This window comes from Branchiostoma lanceolatum, chromosome 17 (assembly GCF_035083965.1).
Source record: "Branchiostoma lanceolatum isolate klBraLanc5 chromosome 17, klBraLanc5.hap2, whole genome shotgun sequence".
In the NCBI taxonomy this organism is placed as follows: domain Eukaryota; kingdom Metazoa; phylum Chordata; class Leptocardii; order Amphioxiformes; family Branchiostomatidae; genus Branchiostoma; species Branchiostoma lanceolatum.
In genome coordinates, this window is record NC_089738.1 from 16,823,826 (window position 1) to 16,848,773 (window position 24,948).

Consider the following 24,948-nt stretch of genomic DNA (forward strand, 5'->3'; position numbering starts at 1 on the left):
TAAATGTAGATAGAATGATAGAATTATCATAGTACATATTCATCATTCTATCTACATTTAGCATCTATATTTGTTAGATGTTATCAAAAAGTAATTTCTAAAAACTGTTGCAAAAATACGTGCAAAACGTACTGCAACTTCTCTGGACTAAGTGAAATGCTTTAGAATAATTCAGCTAGTATCTACCAAAACAATTTTATCTTGAAAAACTGTAATTATGAAATGTTAGTAACGCGTAACCAGGACTCCCAGATGTTCAAAGTAAGCAAAATATGGGATGGAATTATGCAACTGCAATTCTAGTTAACGTTTATTTTTCTAGAACATGGCAAATCTAGAAGATCAAACATCAATAACTTGTTCTATTCTCCAGTGACTTGATTTTTCATGCTTGCCCTTAACCTCACGACTGTGTTTTCCTGTCTCTTTCCAGGCCCCTCTGCGGAGATCGTCCCGAGTCACTATTCCGGAACTCAGCCCCGACTTCTAGTGCAGTACACGCCCAAAGAAGTGGGTGAGTATTACAGGAGTAGGCTCTGCTAGACTGACTACGCTGGCTAAAGGGAAAACAATTGCCAGGAGAGATTGACCACCAAAGGTTTTCATTTGCAGGCGCAGTTAAGGGGACATTTTAACCTTCTAGTGGACTGACTCTCCTGACCAATTATTCTCCTTTTTTGCCAAATTCTACGATCCGTGCCCCCGCAGGAAGGCCTGGTGGAGGAGAAGGCCTGGTGGAGGCTATTCCGGAAGGGAGAGATCCTGATAATAATCTTTAAATAGAAAAATATATGTCATTGCGTATCAAGACAACACATTACTTTCCAACCCTCTGAAATCCAACCCTCAATTATTGGAACCATACGAAATCATGATAACAGCCATTTATGTAATTTCTTCCCACCCACCAGAGCTATCTATCATCAAAAATCGTGACCATAGCTTTTCCAGAACATTAGATATCAAAACTGGAAGTTCCACTGCAGTACCATAGAAATTAAAGTCGCTACCTTCATACCAAATATCAAGACAATCCACCCAGGCATCCTCGAGTTATCGTGTACACACACACACAGACAGACAGACAGACAGACGCACACACACAAACACACACACACACACACACACACACACACACACACACACACAGGCGCATCCGATAACACAACCTTCTTGGCGAAGGTAGTAAACATACTTCCTGATACAAGTATGACATGTAAGCACAAAAGAACCATCTGCGTTCTTCAAGCCCGAAGGAATCGGAGACTCACGTATTGACCTGCGGTGTCCGATGTCGCTCTAGTTCCTCTTCATTACGGCTTAATTAAACACCGGTGGGATACCATTAACCGCATTGTATTTATTGATCGACTAGAGCCTGTCTATTGACTTCTATGTTTTCACGGTTGTATATAAGTTTGACTTTGTCCCCTTAAGCTGAGTATCTGTATCAGCAATCGATAGAAAAAAGAATGGCACACCAGATGTACAAAAGAGTCTAGTTCGAACTTATCGAACTACCGAAACTACCGAATTCGGTATCAAATTGGAGGGGAAATGGTTTTGTTTTCCTGCGTTTTTCCAGTATAGCTAGAATACATTGACAGATTACAATTAAAAGATAACAAGACTCCTTGGTGAAATTTTAAATATTTTTATGTCTTTCCATTCATCCAATACTTTTGCCTGTTTACGTACGCAATTTGGCCCCATTTGCAAAGTTTAAAAAAAGACACAGCCTTTGTGTGTCCGAAACAAACTGTGCTACCAGAAAAAGTAACGATCTTCCGTCACAACATCTGCTTGGAGTTTACAGTCCACGTACAGCCACAACCCTCTAAAATGGCTGTGTTTGCGTTTTGGAAGAGGACATGCCTTGTGTCATGGACAATAGCATTCAGAACCGGTCGGAAGTGACGACGGTAGACACGGGGAAAGGCACACAGACACACAAAGAGACACCGAAGCGCAGATATGTTACAAAGGTCCGAAGTGCTACGTATACACCTGTATGGCATGAACTATAGAGGAATGTGGCGTTAAGCTGGCGTAGCGGTTAGGGCGTCCTGGGTTCAAATCTTCTGACATGCCACCGACGTTGTGCCCTTGGAAAAGGCACTTAACACGACTTTCTAGGTGTAAAGATGGGCCCGGGTACCTCCGTACCTGACTTCGGTTGGGGAGGTAAACGGCGGTGGAAGGAGAGGGATGGGCTCCGCCTTCCAATACCGTGCCCTAGACACAGCGGATAACAACCCACTGGCCCCACGTCCACAGAAAGGTCATGGGACTACCTTTACCTTTATAGAGGAATGTTGTGGTTCAGGGGAAGTCAATGGCAGAGAGGTTGTTGCTTTCTATTTTAAGCTTCTTGGATAAAGTCGGCAAAAGGCCAACGGCTTTCTGGAATTTACGGTGCATTTTGAAGTGACTTCAAATGCCTGTGTTTTGCTATTCTTCAAACAGAGGTTAGGCGTCGGCTTGTTTTTGGAGTTTTGGTAGACAAAAAGAAAATATGACAAAATAGAAAGCCAGAAATGAACGCATGGAAACACGTCAACTAAAACAAGCCGAAGCTTGACCTCTGCTTGGAGCGTAGTGTTTTGCATCCTTGTATTGTAAGCATCATGTCTGTCGGCCGAGCTATAGCGACGGCGTCGGTTGCTATGGAAATATACTGTTTTATTGTTGTTTAATCTGTCGTGCCTATTATTTAGGTCAAACAACGATGGGTGGCACATACTCTTCAAGCAAATTGTTCCGCTCCGGCTAGCTCTTTTTTGACGTCATTTTAGGCGTTTTTGTCCTTCTAATCGTTGTCAGGTTTGCATTTCGTCCACCAGCCAAACTGGAAAAAACAAGCTGACAAAATAGAAAGCACGAAAGCGCGACACAACAGAAACGCATAAAAAGACGTCAAAAACAAGCCTAAGCCTAACATCTGCTTGGAGAGTAGGTGGCGTAAGCCAGAACGTAATCACTCACCACAGATCTCGATTAGTAATCGGTTAGAAAATGATTACAGTCTCAAGTATACCTCTATGATTCTGCTTATGTGTATCGTTGTGATGGAAACACATCATGCGTATCCGCAACTAATGGTGCATTTTGTGCTGCACTAGTTGTGTTCTAACGTGTTAAAACAGTTCTCATGTATAGGGTAGCCAAGCATTAAGCGCACGAAATAACGAGAATGCCGCCCTTTATTGATACATACGTCGTACATATACATTACACACGTCCCTTTTAGCCACCTATTCGTGCACTGTTTATCTAAGAATATCATTCTTCGGAAAGACATTTAAAAGCATGCTGGAAGAATGACATAGACTTGCGGAACTGGAATTCAAATGGACATGATAGACATGTTCGTTGGTTTAGGCAACAAACTCGAGTCGCCCGTCTGCATTTTTGTAATAGACAGGGCCACAATGCCAAATATTCGTAGCCTAGAGCGATGGGTCGAATGATAACATTCCCTTCGTTCAGAGAACAAGACTCTAGAAAGTTCAGATGCCGAACGAATGTCTGCTGTTTTTCGCTAAAATTTTCTCGCTATTGTTATGTGTAGGTAGTTGTCATGGTTGTTAATAGCTTTGTGTCGCCTGTGAATTTCACAGTTCTTCCTCTTTTATCCTACAGCATCTCTTTCCTACTCTCTCTCTCTCTCTCTCTCTCTCTCTCTCTCTCTCTCTCTCTCTCTCTCTCTCTCCATCTCTCATTTGCTTGGAAAATAAGACATTTGCGGTTTAAAACCTTGTTTTCCAATGTGTCGGGATATGTTTCTCTCTAGCCCTCCCTCTCTCTTTCTACCCCTGACTCTCACTCTCTCGCTCTCTCGCTCTATGTCACTCTCTCCCCGTCTTTCCCTACCTCGCCTCTTAATAGTTCCTGTCTTCCAACGTTCTTTAATGTAAAAGAAAGTGAGTAAAAGAGAAAGATAAGATATCATTCATACCTCACCATAATTCTCACACATTTCTCCCCTATAGGTGACTATGACATCGAAGTCCGGTTGTCTGGTATGCAAATTTTCGGCAGCCCTTTCACCAGTCACGCCTATGACGTCAGCGGAGTGAAACTGAACATCCCCAGAGGAAAACTCGGACAGCAAGTCGTCGTGCCAAGTAAGTTGTCTGATTCCAACTTCATAATATACTTTCCTTCGCTTTACCTTGTCCTAGAAAGGATTAAAGGATCACAGTGTAATACTTTGGTTCGCTGAGTGCTTAGTGCTTAAAATGGTTCGTCGCCATCTCTGTAAAATGATGGGCAAGGACTGAAATCTATCAGACGAGCGAATGCCTGGGCAGAAGTCTTTTTATTCATAATCTTGTGAAAATATCGCAGAATACTTTAAACTCTGTGGGCATCTTTACAAATTTTGCCACACTGTTTTTCGAAGTGTTAAGGGATGTTGAAGCACTGAAAATTGTAATATGAAACTCTGGATACGATCCGTTTCATTGATAATCTCTTACCCGGTGTTACGAGCATATAGCGTCAACTTCTTTTTAAGAATGCAACTTTATTCTTGGTGATAATTCGGGCTTGCTTGACATTATAATTGTGGAAATGTCGAAACCATCGTTTCTTTTCTGAGAAATTCTAATTGGATTTGTTCCGTTGATCTTTTCTGTATCGTTTTCTTTTGTTCACCATTCACAGTGTCCCTAAAAGCTATTGTTCTCGGTGACCTTTCCGGATACTAAGATGTTTTGAAGGTCATTAAGAGCAAACATCGTTATGCTCGAACAGAAACCTCGTTAGAATTGTTGACAAATTCTCTTTGATGATCCCGACTGCTAAAGAATGAATGAACCATGTGCAAGTTTGCGTGACCGACTGACCACTCGTGATAGATTATTCAAGGACATTACATAATGACCTTGGTTTATGTAACTCGTAAAGACCTCAAATCCGCCATTTTAACTGTAATAGAATGTAACAATAGGATTCTGTCCTTGAGATAGTCTGTTAGAATATAGATGGTAAGACATATCGGTGCTAGCTGAAGAAGTTTTTTTCTGTGTTTGTGACCTCAAAGTTAAGCAAGAGCCGTCTGTCACTAAAAAACAACACCCAACACGAGATATGAAAACTGGAAGTTCTGCTGCAATACCTTTAAAAGCCGCTAGGAGGACCATCATCGAACTTGACCATTGTTTTCCCGTCCCTGCCCACCTACCAAACATCATAGCGATCCATTTACATCTTCTTTAGTTATGCTGGCAACAGACACACAAGGGCACCCAAAACATAACCTTCTTGGCGAAGGAAATAACGTCTGAAAGCTATAACCGGTGTACTAATAGGTTAGTTGTCCTGTCTACAAATGCTTCTTGGAGTCATCAAGGTCATGTTTATACACCTAATGTGTCCATTACGTGACATCTGTCCATTAACTTTCGACTCTTTCCTTTTCCCCCTCTAGGGCTTTGGAGTCACGATATCAATAAAGAAACACACTCTAAGTGAATGTTTGCGATTCAGTGTTTGGATATACACTTCGTAATGCACATGAAGTTGGCATTGCATAAAGCTAGTTACAACATTGTACAGATCATATTTCTAGGGACAAAAGGGGAAAACTTGCTTTAAAAGCCATCGGGTAGGGGGTAATACTCTTTTCAGACAGCTAGAAAGAGCATTCATATGATAACTGCTGTATCAAAGGTTATCAAGAGTAAGGCTAGAATCGTAATCATTGGGTTCCTGTGAATTCTCTTTGTTCAAGACATTTAACAGTTAAGTTTGGTACTGTATATATTTAGTATTTAAATCATTTTGCAACATTGTAGGCCAAGTAAATACTTCTGTCATGTCACTGAAGCTTCTCTGGTCTTTTATTATTGAATTCGTCTCTTGTTACAAAGTGTCAATCACTGCCTTTGTCACATGTATGTTTCCTATGTCTCTTCCACATGTATGTTTCCGAACAGTACTTGGATGTATCCTTTGGGCACGAACTTGCAAATAACCTTTCTATTTGCTTCCTGACTAGTTGACACCAGTTCTGCCGGTAGCGGGTCGCTAGACGTAGAGGTTCGGGCTCGGGGAGCGGAGGTGGCCAGTCGGCTGGTGCAGCAAGCCGCCGGCAAACACCAGCTCATGTTCCGCCCGGGGACCGTGGACCCGCACGACATCATGGTCAAATACAACAACGAGCTCACACCAGGTTTGTTAGAACTATAGACTACAAGTGAAACGTATACATAATTAGAATTTAGGTGTGTTTGTACTCATAGATACCATGAGTATGGGTCAATTTTGTATTTTATACTCCATCCCATGGTGATGATGACGATGATGACGACGATGGTGATGATAACGATGATTGTAGTGATGATGATGATGACGATGATGATGATATTGATTATGATGACGATGATGATGATGATGATGATAATGAGGACGATGATGCCGACGATGATGATAATAATGACGATGATGGTGATAATGATAATGGTACTGTTGTTGTTGACGCTGATGACGATGACAATGCATGCCATCACCCCATCGGTACAGATCGGGCATAAATCTTAAACAAATGAATGGATGAATGAATACCCACAGTTCATCACTGCAACTACCTTTGCGTGTTTTCCCCTCATTTTACCTTCTCGCTCTGAAAGTATCGTGCCATTCCAAAAGATAGGTAACGAAAGTAAAACCTTTACTTTGATATACAACTTATGGTTTTATGACTTCCAAGTTAACACCTGGAAACGCCAACTCAGTCAGAGCTATTAACCGACAAACGAACCTTCTGGTCGTTTAACCCAAATTGCCCCTTGAAAAATCGTTACCACAATATCATCAATCACTATATAGTCGCCGTGTTGTCCTTTTTTACGGTCATTCTATTATGCTGATAATTACCTATCAGCTGAACGCGGGGTTCATGTTTTCGGTGTCGTTGTTTTGTGTTTGTTTAGAAAACATTTAAAGTCTAGACGGACTTTTATGATATTTGGTGAAAGGCAAGGTCATGAACCCGTCAAGAAATGGTTGCATTGTTGCCCCCTATCGACCTTCATTACAACTGCCGCTGTGTTGTTTATTTTTGTAAAACATAATATGGTCGTGTGTAAGTAGCTCTAGACCTATCAGAAAAGTGAGACATATATCAGACCCCAAGCAGATTCCTTTGGTACTGCGTCTTTGTAAGTTAGTTTGTAAACAGAACAACAGATTTTGATGATATTTGTTGTATAGGGCAGGGCAGTGTAGTGTAGTGTAGAGTTGGGTATGGTAGGGTTACTAGGTAGGCTGACATGAATTATATAAACTTAAATTTGGTGAATGCCACAATTGTTTCATCTGAAATCGTGAGAAATTTATTTCAAATTTATTTCTAGGGAGCCCGCACCAGTGTATAATAATGGACGCGGGGCAGGTGCAGTCGCGGACGGGAGGCCTCGGAGCTGTGCCCGTCGGCATGCCGACGACTTTCTGGGTCGACCCGGGAAACATCGGCTCGGCCAAGTGTGACATCACCGTGACCAGTAAGTACCACTTCGTTAGAGCAGTTATTGAAATAATGTGTGGGGGTGCAGTTTGTTACGAGCCGCCAGGAGGAGAAGCTAGATTGGTCTGAAACAGAGTTCTGTTGTCGACTGATCTACCCAAAGACATTCGGTTAGACCATTTGAATCCATGATTTGATAAATGTTTGACAAACAAAACCCAGCTGTATTTGTCATTTTGAAACTTTTCTCTGTAGATGTGTAATAGTATTACAGTCAAGTACGTTCACTATTGGTAAAAGTTTGAATAAAAGTCACTAGCCCCAGTTTCTTCAAATAGCAGAACATTAACAACATCTTTATTTACCCTCAACATAATTCACATGCACATAATGATCTATTAGCCAACCACCAAACTGTAACCTGACCGCGGGTAAACCTAAGATTGTTAATGTCACCAGATTATGATTATACGAGGTGGTTGCACCCATGGTATTTGGCAGGTAAGAGGGTGGAAAACTATAATCATGATCGCCTTTGTTCATTTGCATATTTTGGGGTACGGCTCGAGGCCGATGACTCGAAGCCTTGTCAATGACAGACTTGAATCGGGTTTGACTGATTATCTAGTTCGTCTACTCGTGCCGTGAATAGAATGGCCTCCTCTACTCAAGATTTCACACAAAAGACTCGGAGCGACATGCCTTGAGGCGGTACATTCCTTGGATCCTTGGTGGGTGCCATCCCGAATACGTGTTCGATGATATCATAGGAGAGAGCACGTCAGACGTAGGCGTAACACTATCTGGTCAAAACAGAGCTTGACATTTCCGAATTGTTATGGAAGCAGTCTGTTGACATTTGTGAGTATATGATGTTTGTTTAGTTTTATGGAAGACAGTTTAAGTCAAAGGTAACTTTGGTTGACATATGTTAACACTTTGACACTAATGTGGTAGCGGAAACAAGGTCGAAGGTCATCAGTTTCACGGGTTAGAGGGCAACATTGTTCTATTGAGTTCAGTGACATTGCATTACTGTCCAACTTGCTATGTAGAGTTTTGCTTTATTCATAAAAAAAATCTACATTATGTTGCTATAGGACACATGAGATTGATTTAGTGCAAAATGTAGCTAAATGTTAAAAGGGTATGTTGTCTCGTTAACAAATTTATCATATATCAGTGTCCTAGAGGTCGTTTGTCTAGCCTGCCTATTGATATGATTTTAGACTACAAAAGACTTGATGCAGATTTCACATACGAGCAGTTCCAAATCAACGATTTGTCTGAAAATTTTATGACTGTTTAGATTGTGCCTTTATTGATAATTTCAAAGACAACAACTCGATCAACCTCTTATACTTTTCCCACGAGTGTCCACACCAGGTTGGACGAGTATACAGTATAATACACACCAGGTTGGACGGATAACAGCACATGACGGTTAGGTCAGACTGACACTCCCTGTTGTGCTCGTGATTCTAACATTATCTACTCTTTATTTGAATTGGATCAGACCCGACTCTCAACAAAGCTCGATAATTGTTTTCACGACCCCATTAGAAACATTAAAGCGAACTGAAATAGAGCATGACAGACCATTATCAGGCTCTATATGGTTTCATAGATTTCCCCTGGTATTGGTTTAGTTTTGATGGTCTGGGCTTGCACCGGTTTTGGAACACTGAAAGCGATAACCTAACTCAATACTACGTCACTGAGCTCATTATCTTCAGGTTGTTATGTCTGCTTAAAAAGGTCATCAACACCTCACTGGAAGCCATTTTGGTTTGGGCGTCTAACAAACAGTCTGTAGTTTGGCTAGGAAAAACGGCCTTATAAAAGTCACACGAACCAATACTATCTAGAAGATGACTTCACGGGCTGTGCATAAGTGACTTGAGGTTGGATTCAGATTTTTCGTAGAAATAATCAGGTATAGAGCGTTTAAGTAAGTGTAAGTCTATGGTTCTCAAATAATTCAAACTACTATAGAGTAGACTATGTTGCAACCTGTATTACGTTTGAATACCATTGAGGTTAGATAAATAAATACATGATATAATACAGTACTTGTCTTACGATTGTTAACAAATGGTAGTTACAGGTGGTACTTAAATTTGTCACAATGCACCCCCCTCCCTCTGTATGCTACTGGTGACAACATTCTGTCGAAGTGGGGGACGTTAATTGTCAGCATATGTAGCACATTCTAGAGAAATAATGTTGAATTTGACTGACTAGTGTTGGATTTTCGTACTTTGGATTTAATAAAACACATTTTCCATAGCACATGTTTGAAAACATTTTGAAATCACAACAAAAATTCTTAGAATTCTTAGTATAAGACCAATACTATATCTCATTACATTTCTGGGTAGGCAGTACTAAGGGTAGAATTACATGGGATATTGGTAAGAATGTATCGGCCGGTTACGTTTCTACGAAACTGTTTTGTCAACAATTACGTATGAGCCACATTTTCCTTTTCTCTAATCTTTGTGTCTAATTTTGTGTGTAATTTATCTGTAATTTTGTCCGTAATTTTCTTGAACTAATTCTGTTGTCCAACAGGTCCTTCTGGTCTGAACGTCCCTTGTGGCTTCACTGCATCACGTGACAAGCTGGTAATACAGTACACACCGGAGGAAGTGGGTAAGTGGTCATTATGAGATCTTCTTTAATTGCCTTGTGGGTAATGAGCCATTTCGTAGATTCGATTGCGCATGTGCAGTGTCAAAGGTGAAAGCCCCTGGCTTGTAAAAAATTCTCTCTCGATCATTGTTTCGATTTGCATAACAATGCCAATACGGGTTTTCTTTACGTACCAGGGGTCTTCACCTTTGACACTGCACACGCGTACTCGAATCTACGAAAGGGCTTATCATATATGACAAAGATGACCGAATTGCGTGCTTTGATTATCACCAAGCTTCCATGATCTATAGTCCTACTCAAGATAACAGAACTGCTTTGGTCACTGCAATGACTACTTTTAGCTTCAATTTCTGAATATATTTTTATTACCTTAACTATGTAATAGTGCGAAGCTGGAAAATCGATGTAATATTATTATCTATTCATCATAAAGGGTCTCACAGCATAGCTATCATGGCGGACGGAGTTTCCCTCCCCGGCAGCCCCTTCGCCACGAATGTTTATGACCCCACGAGGGTCACGGTAGATGTTCCAAGTTACGGAAGGGTCGGACAAGAAGTAACCTGCACAGGTAAGGTATACACTTATATGCAATGTCTATTCTTTTAAAGTCACTGCAGATTAGTATCTGTAAAATTGCAAAGCTTTTCTAGATAATCGTTGTCGAGGAACGCTTGTAAGTAAATTAATACAAGTTCAACGTTTATGAATTGAAAATGTATAAGACTTGAAAGAACTACATTCTATTAACCACCGAAGCTCTTTCCTTTTCTTAGATAGCAAACCTCAACCAATAAGTTTCGTCGTTGAAAAAGTTTGTGTTCGTCAACATACACAACGTACTTCATCTAATACTGGTCTTCTCATGCAGCATGCAAACTAACAATGTCGTAGATGAAAAGACAGCGAATTTCCAGTCTCAACAGACTTTAGCATTGTCCTTTCAGTGTAATTTTGTGTCTATTTATTTCTTTTATCGTTCTTTCGCAGTGATGACAACGTACGCAGGGGAAGGCGACGTCGAGGCGGAGGTCTCGAGCGGTGACGGCACCACGCCTTGTGACGTATATCAGCAGGGAGAGGACAAATTCCTCGTCACCTTCACGCCAAAGTCAATGTCACCGCATGACGTCGTCGTCAAGTTCAACGGTTCGCTGGTACCAGGTAAGTGTTCTTTTTTTCCGTGTGATACTTTTTGTTGTAAGACTAAGCTGTTTTTTCAAACACGAGGGGTTACCGTTGTCTTTTCCTCTAACTTTATTCTGATAGAATAGCCCCACTGCTTTTGACCACGTTTGGGTGAACACGTGATTCAAACACTGAGTCGAATGTACAAGAAAACCTGTAGCGTCCCTCGTCTCTGATTTGGAGCACTGAATCAGATGTAGATACCCAATTTAACGACTTCGTTTTCTAAATTTGGTTGGTTTAGTTTACATTCTTTAATACATTTCCATCTGCACAGGCAACCCCTTCCGTTGCGTCGTGACGTTTGTTGACGTCAGCAAGGTGACCGTTTCCGGTGACGGCATCGAGGACACCCGTCCACTTCCGGTGGGCAAACCCACGAGTTTCTTTGTCAACACTGATGACGCGGGGGTGGCCATGCTGCAGGTCGACGTCACAGGTAAACCCCTCAATTCCTTTTTTGGCGACGCCTCAGTAGCGAGCCAAATGGTATAGTATTGTGTGCAGTTTGCAAATATTCTAGGAATTGCACAGAAATTCGTCCACAGGCATTTCAAGCCAATAAGAATGTTTTAGCTTGAAAGTTCATCTGTGTTGGTAGAAATCATTCTTAAACGAGTATTAACTGTAATTTCCAACACAAAAATTGGACTTACCCAAATTTTCGACCGTACGACATCGGTCTTTGTCAAGGAGTGATAAGAATGTTTGTTTGCTCCTGTTTATTTGTGTGCTTATTCCGTTATTTTGTTTGGCAGTTTGCTTTTGTATTGCATAGGCGGAATATAGTTTCATGACGTAACACGCCAGTTCTGCATTTCGGCTTCAAGCTGTGTTTTGATGAAGGCTCAACATCACAGTTGATTGTCTTTTTTCATGAAAGAGTATAATTTGTTATTTTTTGTGTTTTCCCAAGGTCCGGGTTTTGATGACGTAGAAGCAGCAGTATCTCCACAGGATGATTTTCACATCGTAGAATACACACCTGTAGATGTGGGTAAGTACATTGCTCATTTTGATGAGAGACTGTAATAAACGTACATAACATAAATAGCCATTAGGAAGCTATCTAAAGTTTTGTATGACAGTTGTATTCTTGTGGCGAGACCAAATCATTCATACATGACTATAATGTAACTCAAATACTGTTGTCGATAATACATTTTGTTCTAATTGTAGCATAGATTAGCCTTGTAGTACTGTTTTTAATAGCTGTCATACAGTGTACCATGTACAACTGTTGAGCAATAAAGTTTTTTCAGTGTCTTATCATTTAGTGTGTAAGTCAAGTGTACATATCCTAATACTATGATTGAGAAATATATAGCTTTATTTGCACACAGGTGAACATCGCATCAGGATCACCTACGACGGCAAGGAGATCGAGGGAAGCCCCTATAAGACAATGACATATGACGTCAGAAAGATCAACGTGCTTCTGGGAGGAGCCAAGAAAGCTAAACTGAACGAGAAGATGTCATTTCTCGGTAAGACTATCAAACATTGCCACGTTCTTCAAAACGGACGTAGGCAACATTGATCGTCGTTGTACTTGTAAACTTATATATCAGTGTTTGGTGAACGTAAACCCTACACTCTTATGGGGTTTGTCGCCTTGTAAGATGGCAAAAAGTCAAACTGACAGACTTAGCACTTGCATTAGATATAGCCCTTGCTTGTTTAGTTAGGTAGCTTCGGTGCATGTGAGTCGAAACAATAAGTACAACGCTATTCTCTGGACAAATGTTTGACAAGATAGAAATGGTAGTCTCTTTATCTAAGTCAAAAGAAAATAGAAGAATATCATGCAGATATCCAATGCTATGAATAAAGCTGGAAGAATGAATAAGTGAACTCTTTGTAGCCTTAAACAAAAACAATGGGCGTATACTGTAAACAAACTATAACACAACTGCTTCTTCCAGTTGACACCAGTCATGCAGGTGGAGGTAAACTGGAGTGCATCATCAGAGACCCGCCCACGGAGACGCAGATGATGGACAGGGGTCTGGGACGGTATCTGGTGTCATTCTTACCCGTGACGCCTCAGCCGCACGGCGTCACTCTCAGCTTCAACAGGGTTGTCGTCCCAGGTGAGAAACGCTCTTAGACTTTTAGCCTATTTTATTACCTTCACCAGAAGGTTGATATGCTTCCTTTAGCGTTCGTGTGTGCGTCTGTCTGTCAACGTGATGACGTACTCAAGAAGGCCTACATGGATGGTCTTGATATTTGGTATGTGGGTAGGTATTGATAAGACATAGGAATTAATAGATTTTGGGCCTCCCAGTGGCTGGTTATCGTACTGCAATGGAACTTCCGGTTGCTTAATTTTGTCCCAGCGGACAGCATGACATTGTCGAATACGTCGAATATACTGCTGATACATTCAGATCAGGCCCTCCATCATACATAACAACGATGATTGTCCATGGCTATTTGCATCTTTCAAATATGTATCTTTCAGATGCAAGCATTGGCCCTAATATGCACTAAAATACTCACTATAATTTGTATGTTGTTCCCAGGGAGTCCCTTTAAGATCCAGGTGGTTGATGCCCGGCGAGCGACAGCTTCAGGAGACGGTCTGCAGTTGGCTCCCATCAACAACGAGGCCGTGTTCGTGGTGGACACAGCCCGGGCTGGAGGGGCCAGCTCGAAGGACATAGAGGCCAGGGTCACCAGTAAGTATCTTTGCATCATACACTAGGATATCCTGTATTCTAATGCTTTTAATATCCTATGAAGTTGTAATCGGTTAATTGAAGCAGGTAGCTATAGAGAAAGATTCACACGTGACTCTGCTAGTAAACTTTGACCAAGAGAAAAATGTACAACGGAAGATTAACGTAATGTATAACGTTGCTAGAATGTATAACGTTGCTAGAAACGTTAGATTCCAGAGAAATAGGTAGCATCACGTTATTACTATTCAATGATCTCGACGTAACATATTACAGTTGTGCAATTTGTACGATTAAGAGCGTCCTGTTTCTTCCCCAGGTCCCAGTCGATCTTCAGTGCCATGCAAAGTGCGTGACAGCGGTGTGGGGGATTTTACGTGCCATTTCACGCCTACAGAAATAGGTACAGAGTTTTTATTCTTAACGTTTTCAATTGATATTAAAATTTTCATATTGTAATAACTGCACTTTTGTCAGCGCATATCTATAACTAGGGATTTGAAATATTTAAAGAAACGGTGCATCAAACAAAGTTCTTATTTGTCCAGTGTTGTCACTTGTGTTGTCTCTGTACTCGAATAACCGCTAGTAACAGCAAATAAGGATGCTTTCCATTGTCTTAACAATTTACACAACATACTTTCCCCCAAGCAAAGTTACCAGTGGAGGCGTGATGCTACCTGTGCAATTTAAAAGTTCGTACTGTAGTTTCAAGTCGGTTGTGAATGTTTGTCTTGCATCCTTAGGTCCACACATCATCGTCGTCACCGTACTGAGGGAGAGCATCGACGGCAGCCCCTTCACCTGCCAGACCTTCGACCTCAGCAAGGTCAAGGTGGGGCCCATCCAGGACACAACCGTGGGGCAGGAGATGAGCTTCTGGGGTAAGGGACACTCCATTAATTATCCCAGGGGTAAGGTTGGGTGGTATGTGATGAGATTCAAGGGTTGCACGTACGTCGTGATGTGATGTGCTTCATTGACTTGCAACTGCATGCGGGTAATAACTGGCAATTTCCAGTTTCGTTGCCCAGAGTTCAGGAAGCCTTCGTATGGATCTGACGATTGATAGTTAGAATCAAATGTATTGTCGCTCACCCGACATGCATGCTACTGGAAAATTTTGCAGCCCTTCGAACAGGAAGTGAAGCCAAAAAGAGCTACGGCAATTTCTATAGACTACATTGGGCATGTATATATATATCCTGTACCAATCTTCTGCCTTCTCTCTGTCGTAAGTACAGAGGAGTCGTATTTTGGGGAACAAAACTAGATCGACTTACATGTCACTATTCCATTTCCACAGTTCAGACCGCTGCTGTGGGTAAAGGCGCCCCCACCGTCGAGATCACCTGCGCGGGAAGAACGTTCCCATGTCACGTGAAGACGCCCCCTGGCGGCACAAAACACACCTGCCACTTCCAGCCCAAAGTGGCGGGGTCACATGACGCCATGGTTAGATTCAACGGCTTTGAAGTTTCAGGTAACGTCAGGCATTTTTCTACTGTGCTAGGGTCACATTTCTAAACCGGCGCCCGACTGACCAGTTTGCGGGAGCGGAAAGTATGATATGTAAGACAACAAATAGTTAAGTTAAGAGCATACTTAATGTATATTTCTTGATATACGCTTCTATTTTTCGTTCCCACAAACAGCTTGGTTCGGTCGGGTTTGTAAATTTGAAAATAGCATAAGAAAACTAATAACATTGAATGTAGAAGATTGCATTGAAACATCTCAACTTCGAATATCATAAGCCTAGTAAGAACACTGTAGACAGTATTCTTTGCTACACTATCGAAATTACTTTTTTCTGCCAACGTATCAGAATACTTTCAGCTACCTTCCCCGGCCACAGAACTTAATGAACTCAGCCACATCTCTCAAATATCATACATGAAATACCATCAATAAGACTGTTGTTTCATTACCCGTAGGAAGCCCATTTGCGTTCGAAGTCAGACCAGGCCAAAACTACCACACCACCATAGAAGTCCAGAGCCCGACGATATACCCTCAAGACGACACAGTCCTTCCTAGCAGGCCGAAGTCGCTTCAGATGAGACCCGATCATCCCGCTCTGAGCCGAAGACAATCCGAACCCGTCAGCCCGACACGATACGAGCCGAACAGTCCGACCCGACAGGAGCCGAACAGTCCCCGAAGACCGCAACCCCTCAGCCCGAGAAGGTCCGAAGCGATTGCCGCGCTCTACGCGGCAAGAAGTCCGCCCGCACACACGCCTACAAGTCCGGGTGCATTCACCATCCCAGAACCTGACTACTGGAGAGGTGAGAAAATGACTTCAATTTAATAATGACATTAATCTTAACTTTCAATGTGATGACTGTTAAAATTCGGAAGATTTTCAACCTACCAACCAACCAACCAACCAACCAACCAACCAATCAACCAATCTGTCTGGCTTTCTTTCTTTGGTCGACTTATTTTAATAGGGCTGAAAGATCTTTTTTTAAGTCGATGAGAACGCAAAGATACAATAGTGTTAGAGTGATTGTTGAAATGTTACCTACCTGCACAACTTCTATTGATCCTTGCAATCGTATAAACGTAACCAGCTGCAGTGCACTCCAAATAACACATGTAACTGATGTTGAATGTCATATTTTCATATTCTAGACCAAGACATACAACCAAGAGAAAAGATCGCCGCCTACGGACAGGGTCTGAAGAGGGCGGTGGAGGGGAAGATATCAGAGTTTGTTGTGGACACGACAGGTCATCCAAGGTCATCCTTAGAAATTCAAGTGTTCGGTGGGTCGTCTCCCCATTTATCTGTTTTCTTTAAACATGGCTCTCTTGGTGATTACGATTTGCTTTCCATGAAGGTTCTACATGTACATACAGGCCCTAGACTAATCATGTGCACCCCAAATGCAGCGTCCAATTTTTCACACTAAAAGTCTATAACGTTTGGTAATTTCAAATTGCGAGGAGTGTATATAAATCTAGATATATGTACATGTAAAATTGTATGTATAATGTAATTTTAGGTTTTTGTAAAATATTGACCACAAAAACACACATTTCACTCAAACGCCATAAGATGGAAGTTCCCTTCTAATGGCTAATGCAGTCATTCGTTCATCCAATCACTCGCTCATTCATTCATTCGTTCATTTATTTATCAACCATTTGTTCTCTCATCTTTCCCCAGGTCCCAGCACCATGATCACGTGCACAGTTGACAGGCGGGGAGACAAGCACTACGCCTCCTACACGCCGCGACAGGTCGGCGCCTACAAAATACACGCCAAGTATGGCGGGCAGGAAATAGAAGGTAACCTTACTTGCTGGAGTGCCTTTCTACATCTAATGATTTGTCATAAATAAACATCGTGAGGCCTAGCTATCTCGTTCAACAGCAAACCTAATACTGATATATATCGCCATCTATTTCCTAAATGTTTATATTGTAGATACCACATTAGTGACGCATTTGGAAGATGCAGGCCAAAACGGCAACGACTGATTCATAGGATGTTGACCATCAATGGTGTTGTATATATCATCATTGATGTAATCAATTCTAAGGTAATTGTGTGTTGTAGATATTAGATGAATGTATATGTCATTGCATGTTGTATAATTGTAATGTCAAGAAGTCCAGAAGACTAGTGCACACCACCACATAGTCTCATATGCTGTTAAATGTACAATTTCCCTTCCCCACTACAGGGAGTCCATTCCAAGTGACCGTTGTGAACCCTAAGAAGGTGGAGCTGCTCGGAGACTGGCGAGCGCTGATGGGGAACACCAACCGTCTGTCTCTCACCGTAGACGAACAGTTTACCTTTCCATTCAACGTGCAAGATGCCGGACCTGGTGGTAAGAGTCCTCCCCAAAAGTTCTTCAGAAGGAGGGATGGTCTAAAATTGTTCCTCCAATAAACTCTAGAATATTTGATCTTTTTGGTCATGTTTCCCTGTCTCTAAATTAGATGAAACCATTCAATTTACATCGACAAATGTTGGCAAGTATTGCATATAAATTGATGACCTAATGTGCGCCTGTATGAATTATCTGATACCTTTCTCTAATGCTTTGCCGTTGCTGCTTTATACTTGACTTGGCCTTCATCCCTTTTATTCCCTACTCACTTGCAGGTGAACTGGATGCTGTTGTCCAAGGGCCCTCACGCGAAATCAGGGCAAAAACGGTACTAAAGAATAATGGGAGACAATACGTCACATTCGTCCCAAAAGAAGAAGGTAGTTGTAACTTACAATTGTCCTTCACTCAATCGTTTATGACATCTGATGTATCATGGTTATCATTTCACTCCTATTGAACATCAGTTTTATAAGAACCTACTTCTCGTGTAGTCTATGGACATACACGTGTAAAATATAATGCTGAAACATTCAGAAGCACAAAAATAGTGTTTGAAAAAAATTAACTGGTGATTTTGTTCTTCTTCTGTTTAGGTGAACATTTTATACAAATCCGATGGCTGGACTTCGAGCTCCCCTGCAGCCCCATATATGGAGACGCTAGAGGACACCGATCCGACCCGAACAAGGTGGTCGTGAGTGGTTCGGGCATTCGGGAGGCCTTCGTGAACGAAGTGGCCGAGTTCGTTCTAGATGGAAGCGATGCCGGGCCAGGTAGATTTAAATCGTTGAAAACAGCTTTCGTCTTTGATTTGGACTTAATAAGCAATGTAAGTTGACAAAGACATTGTATAGTAAATTCGAATTTCAAGTTAGTTCATAACTATGCAAGTAAAACTATTGCTTATATTTAAGGTGAGCCAATGTGCGTGCTGAGAGGTCGAGAGGAAGAGGTGGAAGTCACCCTGATGCCCTTCCCTCAGAAAAGGGACAAGTACAGGGCCTTGTACTGTGCGGAAAAACAAGGTAGGAAACAGTTGCTTGTCACAGGGTAGAACAACTTTTACAAGTTGTGGGTGTGCATTTATGTAACAATTACACTTATTTTAGGGGGTTCCAGATGAAAAAAAGAGCGAAATCTAAAGAGCAATATGCAAATATGCTTGATATCAAAAAGCACTGCCAAATGTTAGCAATGATCATCATAATCAGTACATATTGAATCATTAATTCCATGTCCTCCACACCAGGGTCGTACCGACTTCACGTAACCTGGGACGAAGAGGAGGTCCGCGGCTCGCCCTTCAAGATCAACGTGAAGAAGACGATCGACGTGAGCCGAGTCCGCTTCTCCGGCATCACCGGAGCCGTGCTGGGCAGCACCATCCGCGCCACCATAGACCCACGGGACGCCGGCGCTGGGGGTGAGGACAGGTTTTTATGGAGCAAAAACATAGGATGAAATGTTGCATATTAGCTATGAAAAATAGAACAGTCGAATATCATGGAACATTGTTTTGAGAAGCATAGAATATTAATTCTAAGAAAAATAGAACAGCAGTTCTAGGAAAAATCGAACAGAGGTTCCAAGAAAAATAGAACAGGAGTTCTAAGAACAATAGAACGGGAGTTCTAAGACAAATAGAACAGGAGTCGAAAGAAAAATAGAACCGTAGTTCAACGAAAAATAGAACTGTAGTTCTGATAAAAATATATGGAGAGCTGGGGGATAAAGAGAATCAAGCCTTTCAAGGTTTAAATTTACTCTTATGATGCATTTGTGTAGTCTGCCTTTTGGTTTATTGGGTCATTCCCGCCTCCCTTGAGACCTTGAGGATTTAGCAACGGTGCTACCAGACATGGTTCACCCCTATCAGTAAGATGGATGCGTCTCAGAGCTCATTTTGAGCCTCACGCAACATTCCCATCAAAAACCATCACGTAACACTCCTGACAGCTTTGTAGATGGAAGAAATCACCCCGATATGTGCACGTTATTTCTACATTCTATTAGGCAAGTTGCAACTATACTTGATAATTTTTTTTCTAAAGTCAATCGTGGAATCATGGGAATGGCTGATATGGAGATATGAATTTCAAAATCTGCATTTGAAATATGTCAGTTTTAATCTGTAATAAAATTGTACTTTCTAGGTCTACTTCAGGCACGTTGTCTGGGACCGAACGGAAAGGCTGATGTTCAGCTGACAGAGAAGGAAGACGGCATCTACCTGATGAAGATTCGGGCAAAGGAGGCCGGAAAACATGAACTGGACATCAAGTATAATGGAGAGAAAATCACAGGTAAAACGGCCACTGTGTTTCACTATGTGTGTGTGTGTGTCAGTGAGTGTGTGTGTATGTGTGTGTTTGTGTGCGTGTGTGTGTGTGTGCGTGTGTGTGTTCATTTCTATAATGATGGAGAAATGTCTACGAATATTGGCTATCTGGAAAGAGCTCGGATCATGTTTTGCCCCCTACCTGACTCTTTGTAACTGCAGTTGATTATATCTTTCTTGTCTAAGGCGACTTCTGGCTCTGGGTATCTTTTGATCATCTTTGGATTTCCGTTATTCATCAGGCAGCCCATTCGTAGTGGACATCGCCCCAGTCCCGACCAGTCCAGGCGGTCCTGATGCTAAGAAGGTGACGGCGTTCGGGCCGGGGCTGAAGAACGGCATCCTGGGCTCCTGGCGGGGCAACTTCCTGGTGCACACGGCCGGTGCCGGGCCGGGCAAGCTGCAGATCAAGGTGGACGGGCCCAAACCTGGTAAGGAGGGGAACAAGACGAGTCATTCTTTGATAAAGTAGGGGGGGGGGGCGGAAGGGACCGTCCAAGGTACAGGTCAAGGTTGACGGGCCCAAACCTGGTAAGGAGGGGAACAGGATGAGTTATTTGTATATATTGGAGGGCGAACGGGCCGGCAAGCTACAAGTCAATGTGGACTGGCCAAAACATTGGAAAGATGGACATAGCGATGTGCCATTTGATGATGGGGATATGAAGATTGTTTCGGTCCAGATACTGATGACTACTAGATTAACTATCTTCATGGACGACACGTTTCTGTACATTTCAGCTTTGATCGCGTTCAAAATCGATGTGTTAACATTGTGTAAGGCAGAAGTAAATTCAAGTATTGTTAAGCTGTCAATGCAGATCAATGTTGACAATTTGACTAGCAACCGATGTAAAGAGGGTATTAGCACTGATTATGCTTCACTTTCTATTGGCAAATGCCTTTACATGTGTACTAGAAACAGCCTAGACAATAAGAAAAATTATTCAAGACAATAACGAAAACTGGTTTGTCTTACGGGAAAGCTAAGGAAAACAAGCAAAGAAGATGAATGAATGAACTGTTGACCCAGAAACACATTGCAGCGCCAGGCGCCCCCACCAACGCACACACACACTAGCAATGTCTCAGGTCGACAGCAGCGGTGTTTGTGTTGTCCCCAGCACATCGCAGGTGGCTAATGCGCGACACAAAGGGCGAGATCAAAGATTCGCCAAACATCCGCCGGACACCTTCTTTCCCATCTGTTAGGAAGTAATCTGCAACAATAGCAAATCCCCTATGGCACAGAAACAGTGGATGCATTGTTACACCTGATTACATACCAAACCCTGCAACAGAAGACTTTTCACATGTGTCCGCAACTGTGTCCGATGTCTTTGTTATCTAAAGTGGCTTTTTGACGGTGTGTTGCTTTGATTTTGATAACCAAATTTAAAGATTAGCACCCTATTCTCGACATCAAAGCCTTCAATTCTATGGCTATTGACCAAGAACTAAAAAGAGAGAGTTTTAGTAAAATGTAGTAGATTAGAATATAATAGATTCAAGCAGCCTATTGTAGATTTAAGTTTTGAAAGTTGTTGATATCCTTTTTCCCAGGGTCATTCAAATTGGAGTCAAGGCCGTTGCCCGATAAAGACCGCGCAGTCGCCGTGAACTTTACCCCCAAGATGGTGGGCAAATACGTCATCGCCATCAAATGGTCGGAAGAGAACATCAACGAGAGCCCGTTCGAGGTCATCGTCTTCGGCTCTTCGGACGAGGCGAAGTCTTACGAAAAATCCCGACAAAGAAGACGGTCGAGCAGGTCTAGTTTTGACAAATCAAGATAAGACAAGAATGTGTGATAAGTGCAGAAGACTTAGCATAGCTGTATGAAAGATGATACACACTTCTGTGACAATATCCATGATATACATGTGTACAAAAATTATATATATATACGAATTCTATAGTCATTTGCCGTACTGTCAAGCATCGTTCGAAGTAGCTACCTTCCCCAAAAGCACGAAATGTCTAGAATTGAGTATGATTCGATATTATGCAGGGTATTGAAACTCAAATCTTTGAGAGAAAAGGGCAATATCTTAACATGATACTTAGTATCTTTTTTACAGTATTGTATTTATTTTACCTATTTATGTAGATACAACAACCATCTACTCAGTCTGTTATTATTATATACTGTACCAAAATAACTCCAAACATACCCGTATAAATGGTAAGTTGTACGTCGGAAAATGTATCTTTTGTTCATACATGTATCTAACGGTTAGATGGAGCTCATTGTAAAAAAAAAAGGAATATCGAGCATTGTATTTCGGAGTTGCTTTCGTTCCCTTGGCTATGATATTATTCAATATTTATTCCAGCTCTAATACGGCCAGTATTGTCCCCATTCCACTAAACGGCGATCGCACTGCGCTCTCGCTGCGACCTAAATTGGATTTGTGTTTGTTTGTGTAACCCTTGACTTCATAATTAGAATATCTTGCAAAATGTAAAAGTATGGTTGAAAATACAACAAAACACACAAAGCGTAAAACGGTTGTTTTTTATCTATGAAATTCGTTGAGCGCTCTGTTAATTAAATCTTAGATGACAGAGAGCGCGGCGAGAGCGCCGTCCTTGTGGAATGGGGGTACATATAGGTTAGAATGAGTGCAATTATCATCAGACTAGGAAACGCGCAGTATTTTGTTTATTGTATATATCCTTATGACATTCTTATATGGGGCCTTTTTTTGCTACCGTTTTTGACAAATCTCTACATGTCAGCTTGAACTAATCTCCAAGCAGATCTTGCGGTGGCTATAGTATAAGACCGTAGCTATACATACACTTGGGCGGCGACGAAAACCCCCTTTGCCAGTAGGATACGGTGTTCTAACCACTATAGATCTGCTTGGACCAGTTTGAACCATTTTGCCAGAAGATTTTGATGTTTATTTTTGTTAGTGTAATCGTCCCTAATGACTTACTCATTATGTGTCATACACATGGAGTATCGCCTGGGGGCGTCACTACAAAACAACATGGTTGCACGCAGTCATGTGAAACACATATTTCATACCAATTAAACATTCATACCTACCAAGAACAATTAAGCATTCATACCTATCAAAAACATCAACACAACCAAGAAAGTGTATCAGTACTAAGTATCGATTGCACTCCGAACAGCTATGTAACCTACCTGAATATCTAACTATGCAATGGCTACAATAATTGTATCATAACTGTAGTAAACAAGTGAACAAATAAAGAAACATTTCAAAACCGATATGAATTGGAATCTTCGATTGCTCGTTTTGTTATCATTCAATCAACGTTACAATAATTGCGATTTGCGAAGTAATGCACTCGGAAAATTTGCATTCAATGTACAATAGCTGAAGGGGAGAAAGGTTATATCAATACGTCGATGAACTTAAGGCATCCAGGTAATAAGATACGCGTTATACTTATAGTTTTCGCAAAAGAGAAAGGTTCTAGTTTCCGACGATCGAAGACTAAGTTTGGTAGAAAAAAATTGAAAGGCTAAAATGAAAACCACCCACGCAAGAGCAAAAAGTGCATCCTCGCTTGAGGCGTCGTCAAAACAAAGCAAAAAAAAAAAATCCATCTTCACTTAACTGACACAGACAATTTCTGAGAACGGCCCATAATTACCAGATTACTCATGTATTGTCCCCGGAGTGTCCGTCCTGCAAGACATTTTTTTTTATTTTTTTTTTTATTGCAACATTTACATACAAGACATGATGACGACAGACTCAAGCTTACAGCTTATTTTCATGTCGTCATCGACAGGATACATTACAGAAGAACAAAACAAAAATTACAAATAATGAAAGTGAAAAAAAACAGGTGCGGACATGCAAATCATAAGACCAACAAATTTTCTCAAATAAACTACATAACAGAAATCTTTAAATCTGCAAGACATTCAAAACCGAAAGAGCTCTAAAAGAGTTCTACATTTGTGTCTAAAGTTTGATTCAAAGAAAAAATCACGACAAAGTCAATAGATTACCTTGCATTTGGCGAATGTTACATTTACCTGTAAAAAAACAACTAAAATGTAAAGCGATGAAATTATATTGCTAATATTGCGCAAAAGACGGGTCTCAAAATATCGAATAGAATTAACATCAGGACACCAACATGTTCAAGGCCATAGTAGCAGTAGCCCGCACTATGTTCAGTGGGCAGTTATTAATAACTCATGACACGGAAGCGATCAAAAGTGATTCTTTTGACATTTCCGTGACCTCCAGAGTCGACCTCGGCGCTTCGAACATCTCGCAGGTTCTCGCGAGACCAGGCGGTGACAGTAAAGGCTACCTGTGCGAGGATCAGATGGCTGTGTGAATTGGTAGAATTAGGCTTTATGTAGAGAGGGCAGGTCTCCCCGTTTCAATGGGCGTCGGCGCGATTGTTTCTTAGCAAATTGTCTGAGAATATCGTAGAAGGACAGTGGAAACTGTTGAATTTTGCAGCAGAGAAAAATCTTAGAAGGGCGAGACGGGGCGACGTTAGCGAGAGAAGTGTCGGTGTTTTCGTCGGACCGATCGCAGAGGTCACCCAACTGCTCTGGCCTGAAGGATGTCTTCTTCCATGCAAGGTGGGTTTCAAGACAAGTTGTTACATCTCATACCCTCTGTCTTGACATTTCTAAGACAAACGGAGAAAGTTTTGTAAATAAGACGAGATAAAACTGTGTCACAAAAGGCAAAATGAAAGGCTTTTTTAACGATTATCGGACAGATGTGTCAGTCGAAAGCACG

General features: G+C 41.6%; 1 protein-coding gene across 1 annotated transcript; it reads left to right on the forward strand.

Annotated features, from left to right (window-relative positions):
• Positions 1 to 338: 338 nt before the first annotated feature.
• On the forward strand, positions 339 to 23,441 carry LOC136422487 (filamin-A-like). The gene is made up of 26 exons (XM_066410257.1): positions 339 to 514; positions 3,993 to 4,127; positions 6,005 to 6,178; positions 7,362 to 7,508; positions 10,046 to 10,126; positions 10,563 to 10,700; positions 11,120 to 11,293; positions 11,595 to 11,756; positions 12,234 to 12,314; positions 12,661 to 12,804; positions 13,243 to 13,410; positions 13,846 to 14,001; positions 14,321 to 14,404; positions 14,748 to 14,885; positions 15,308 to 15,484; positions 15,939 to 16,292; positions 16,642 to 16,776; positions 17,180 to 17,302; positions 17,701 to 17,850; positions 18,129 to 18,233; positions 18,450 to 18,629; positions 18,771 to 18,881; positions 19,106 to 19,279; positions 20,010 to 20,159; positions 20,437 to 20,625; positions 21,758 to 23,441. Exons 1-26 carry the CDS (start codon positions 388 to 390, stop codon positions 21,988 to 21,990), a joined length of 3,990 nt encoding a protein of 1,329 aa, XP_066266354.1. The 5' UTR covers positions 339 to 387; the 3' UTR covers positions 21,991 to 23,441.
• The last annotated feature ends 1,507 nt before the right edge of the window (positions 23,442 to 24,948 follow it).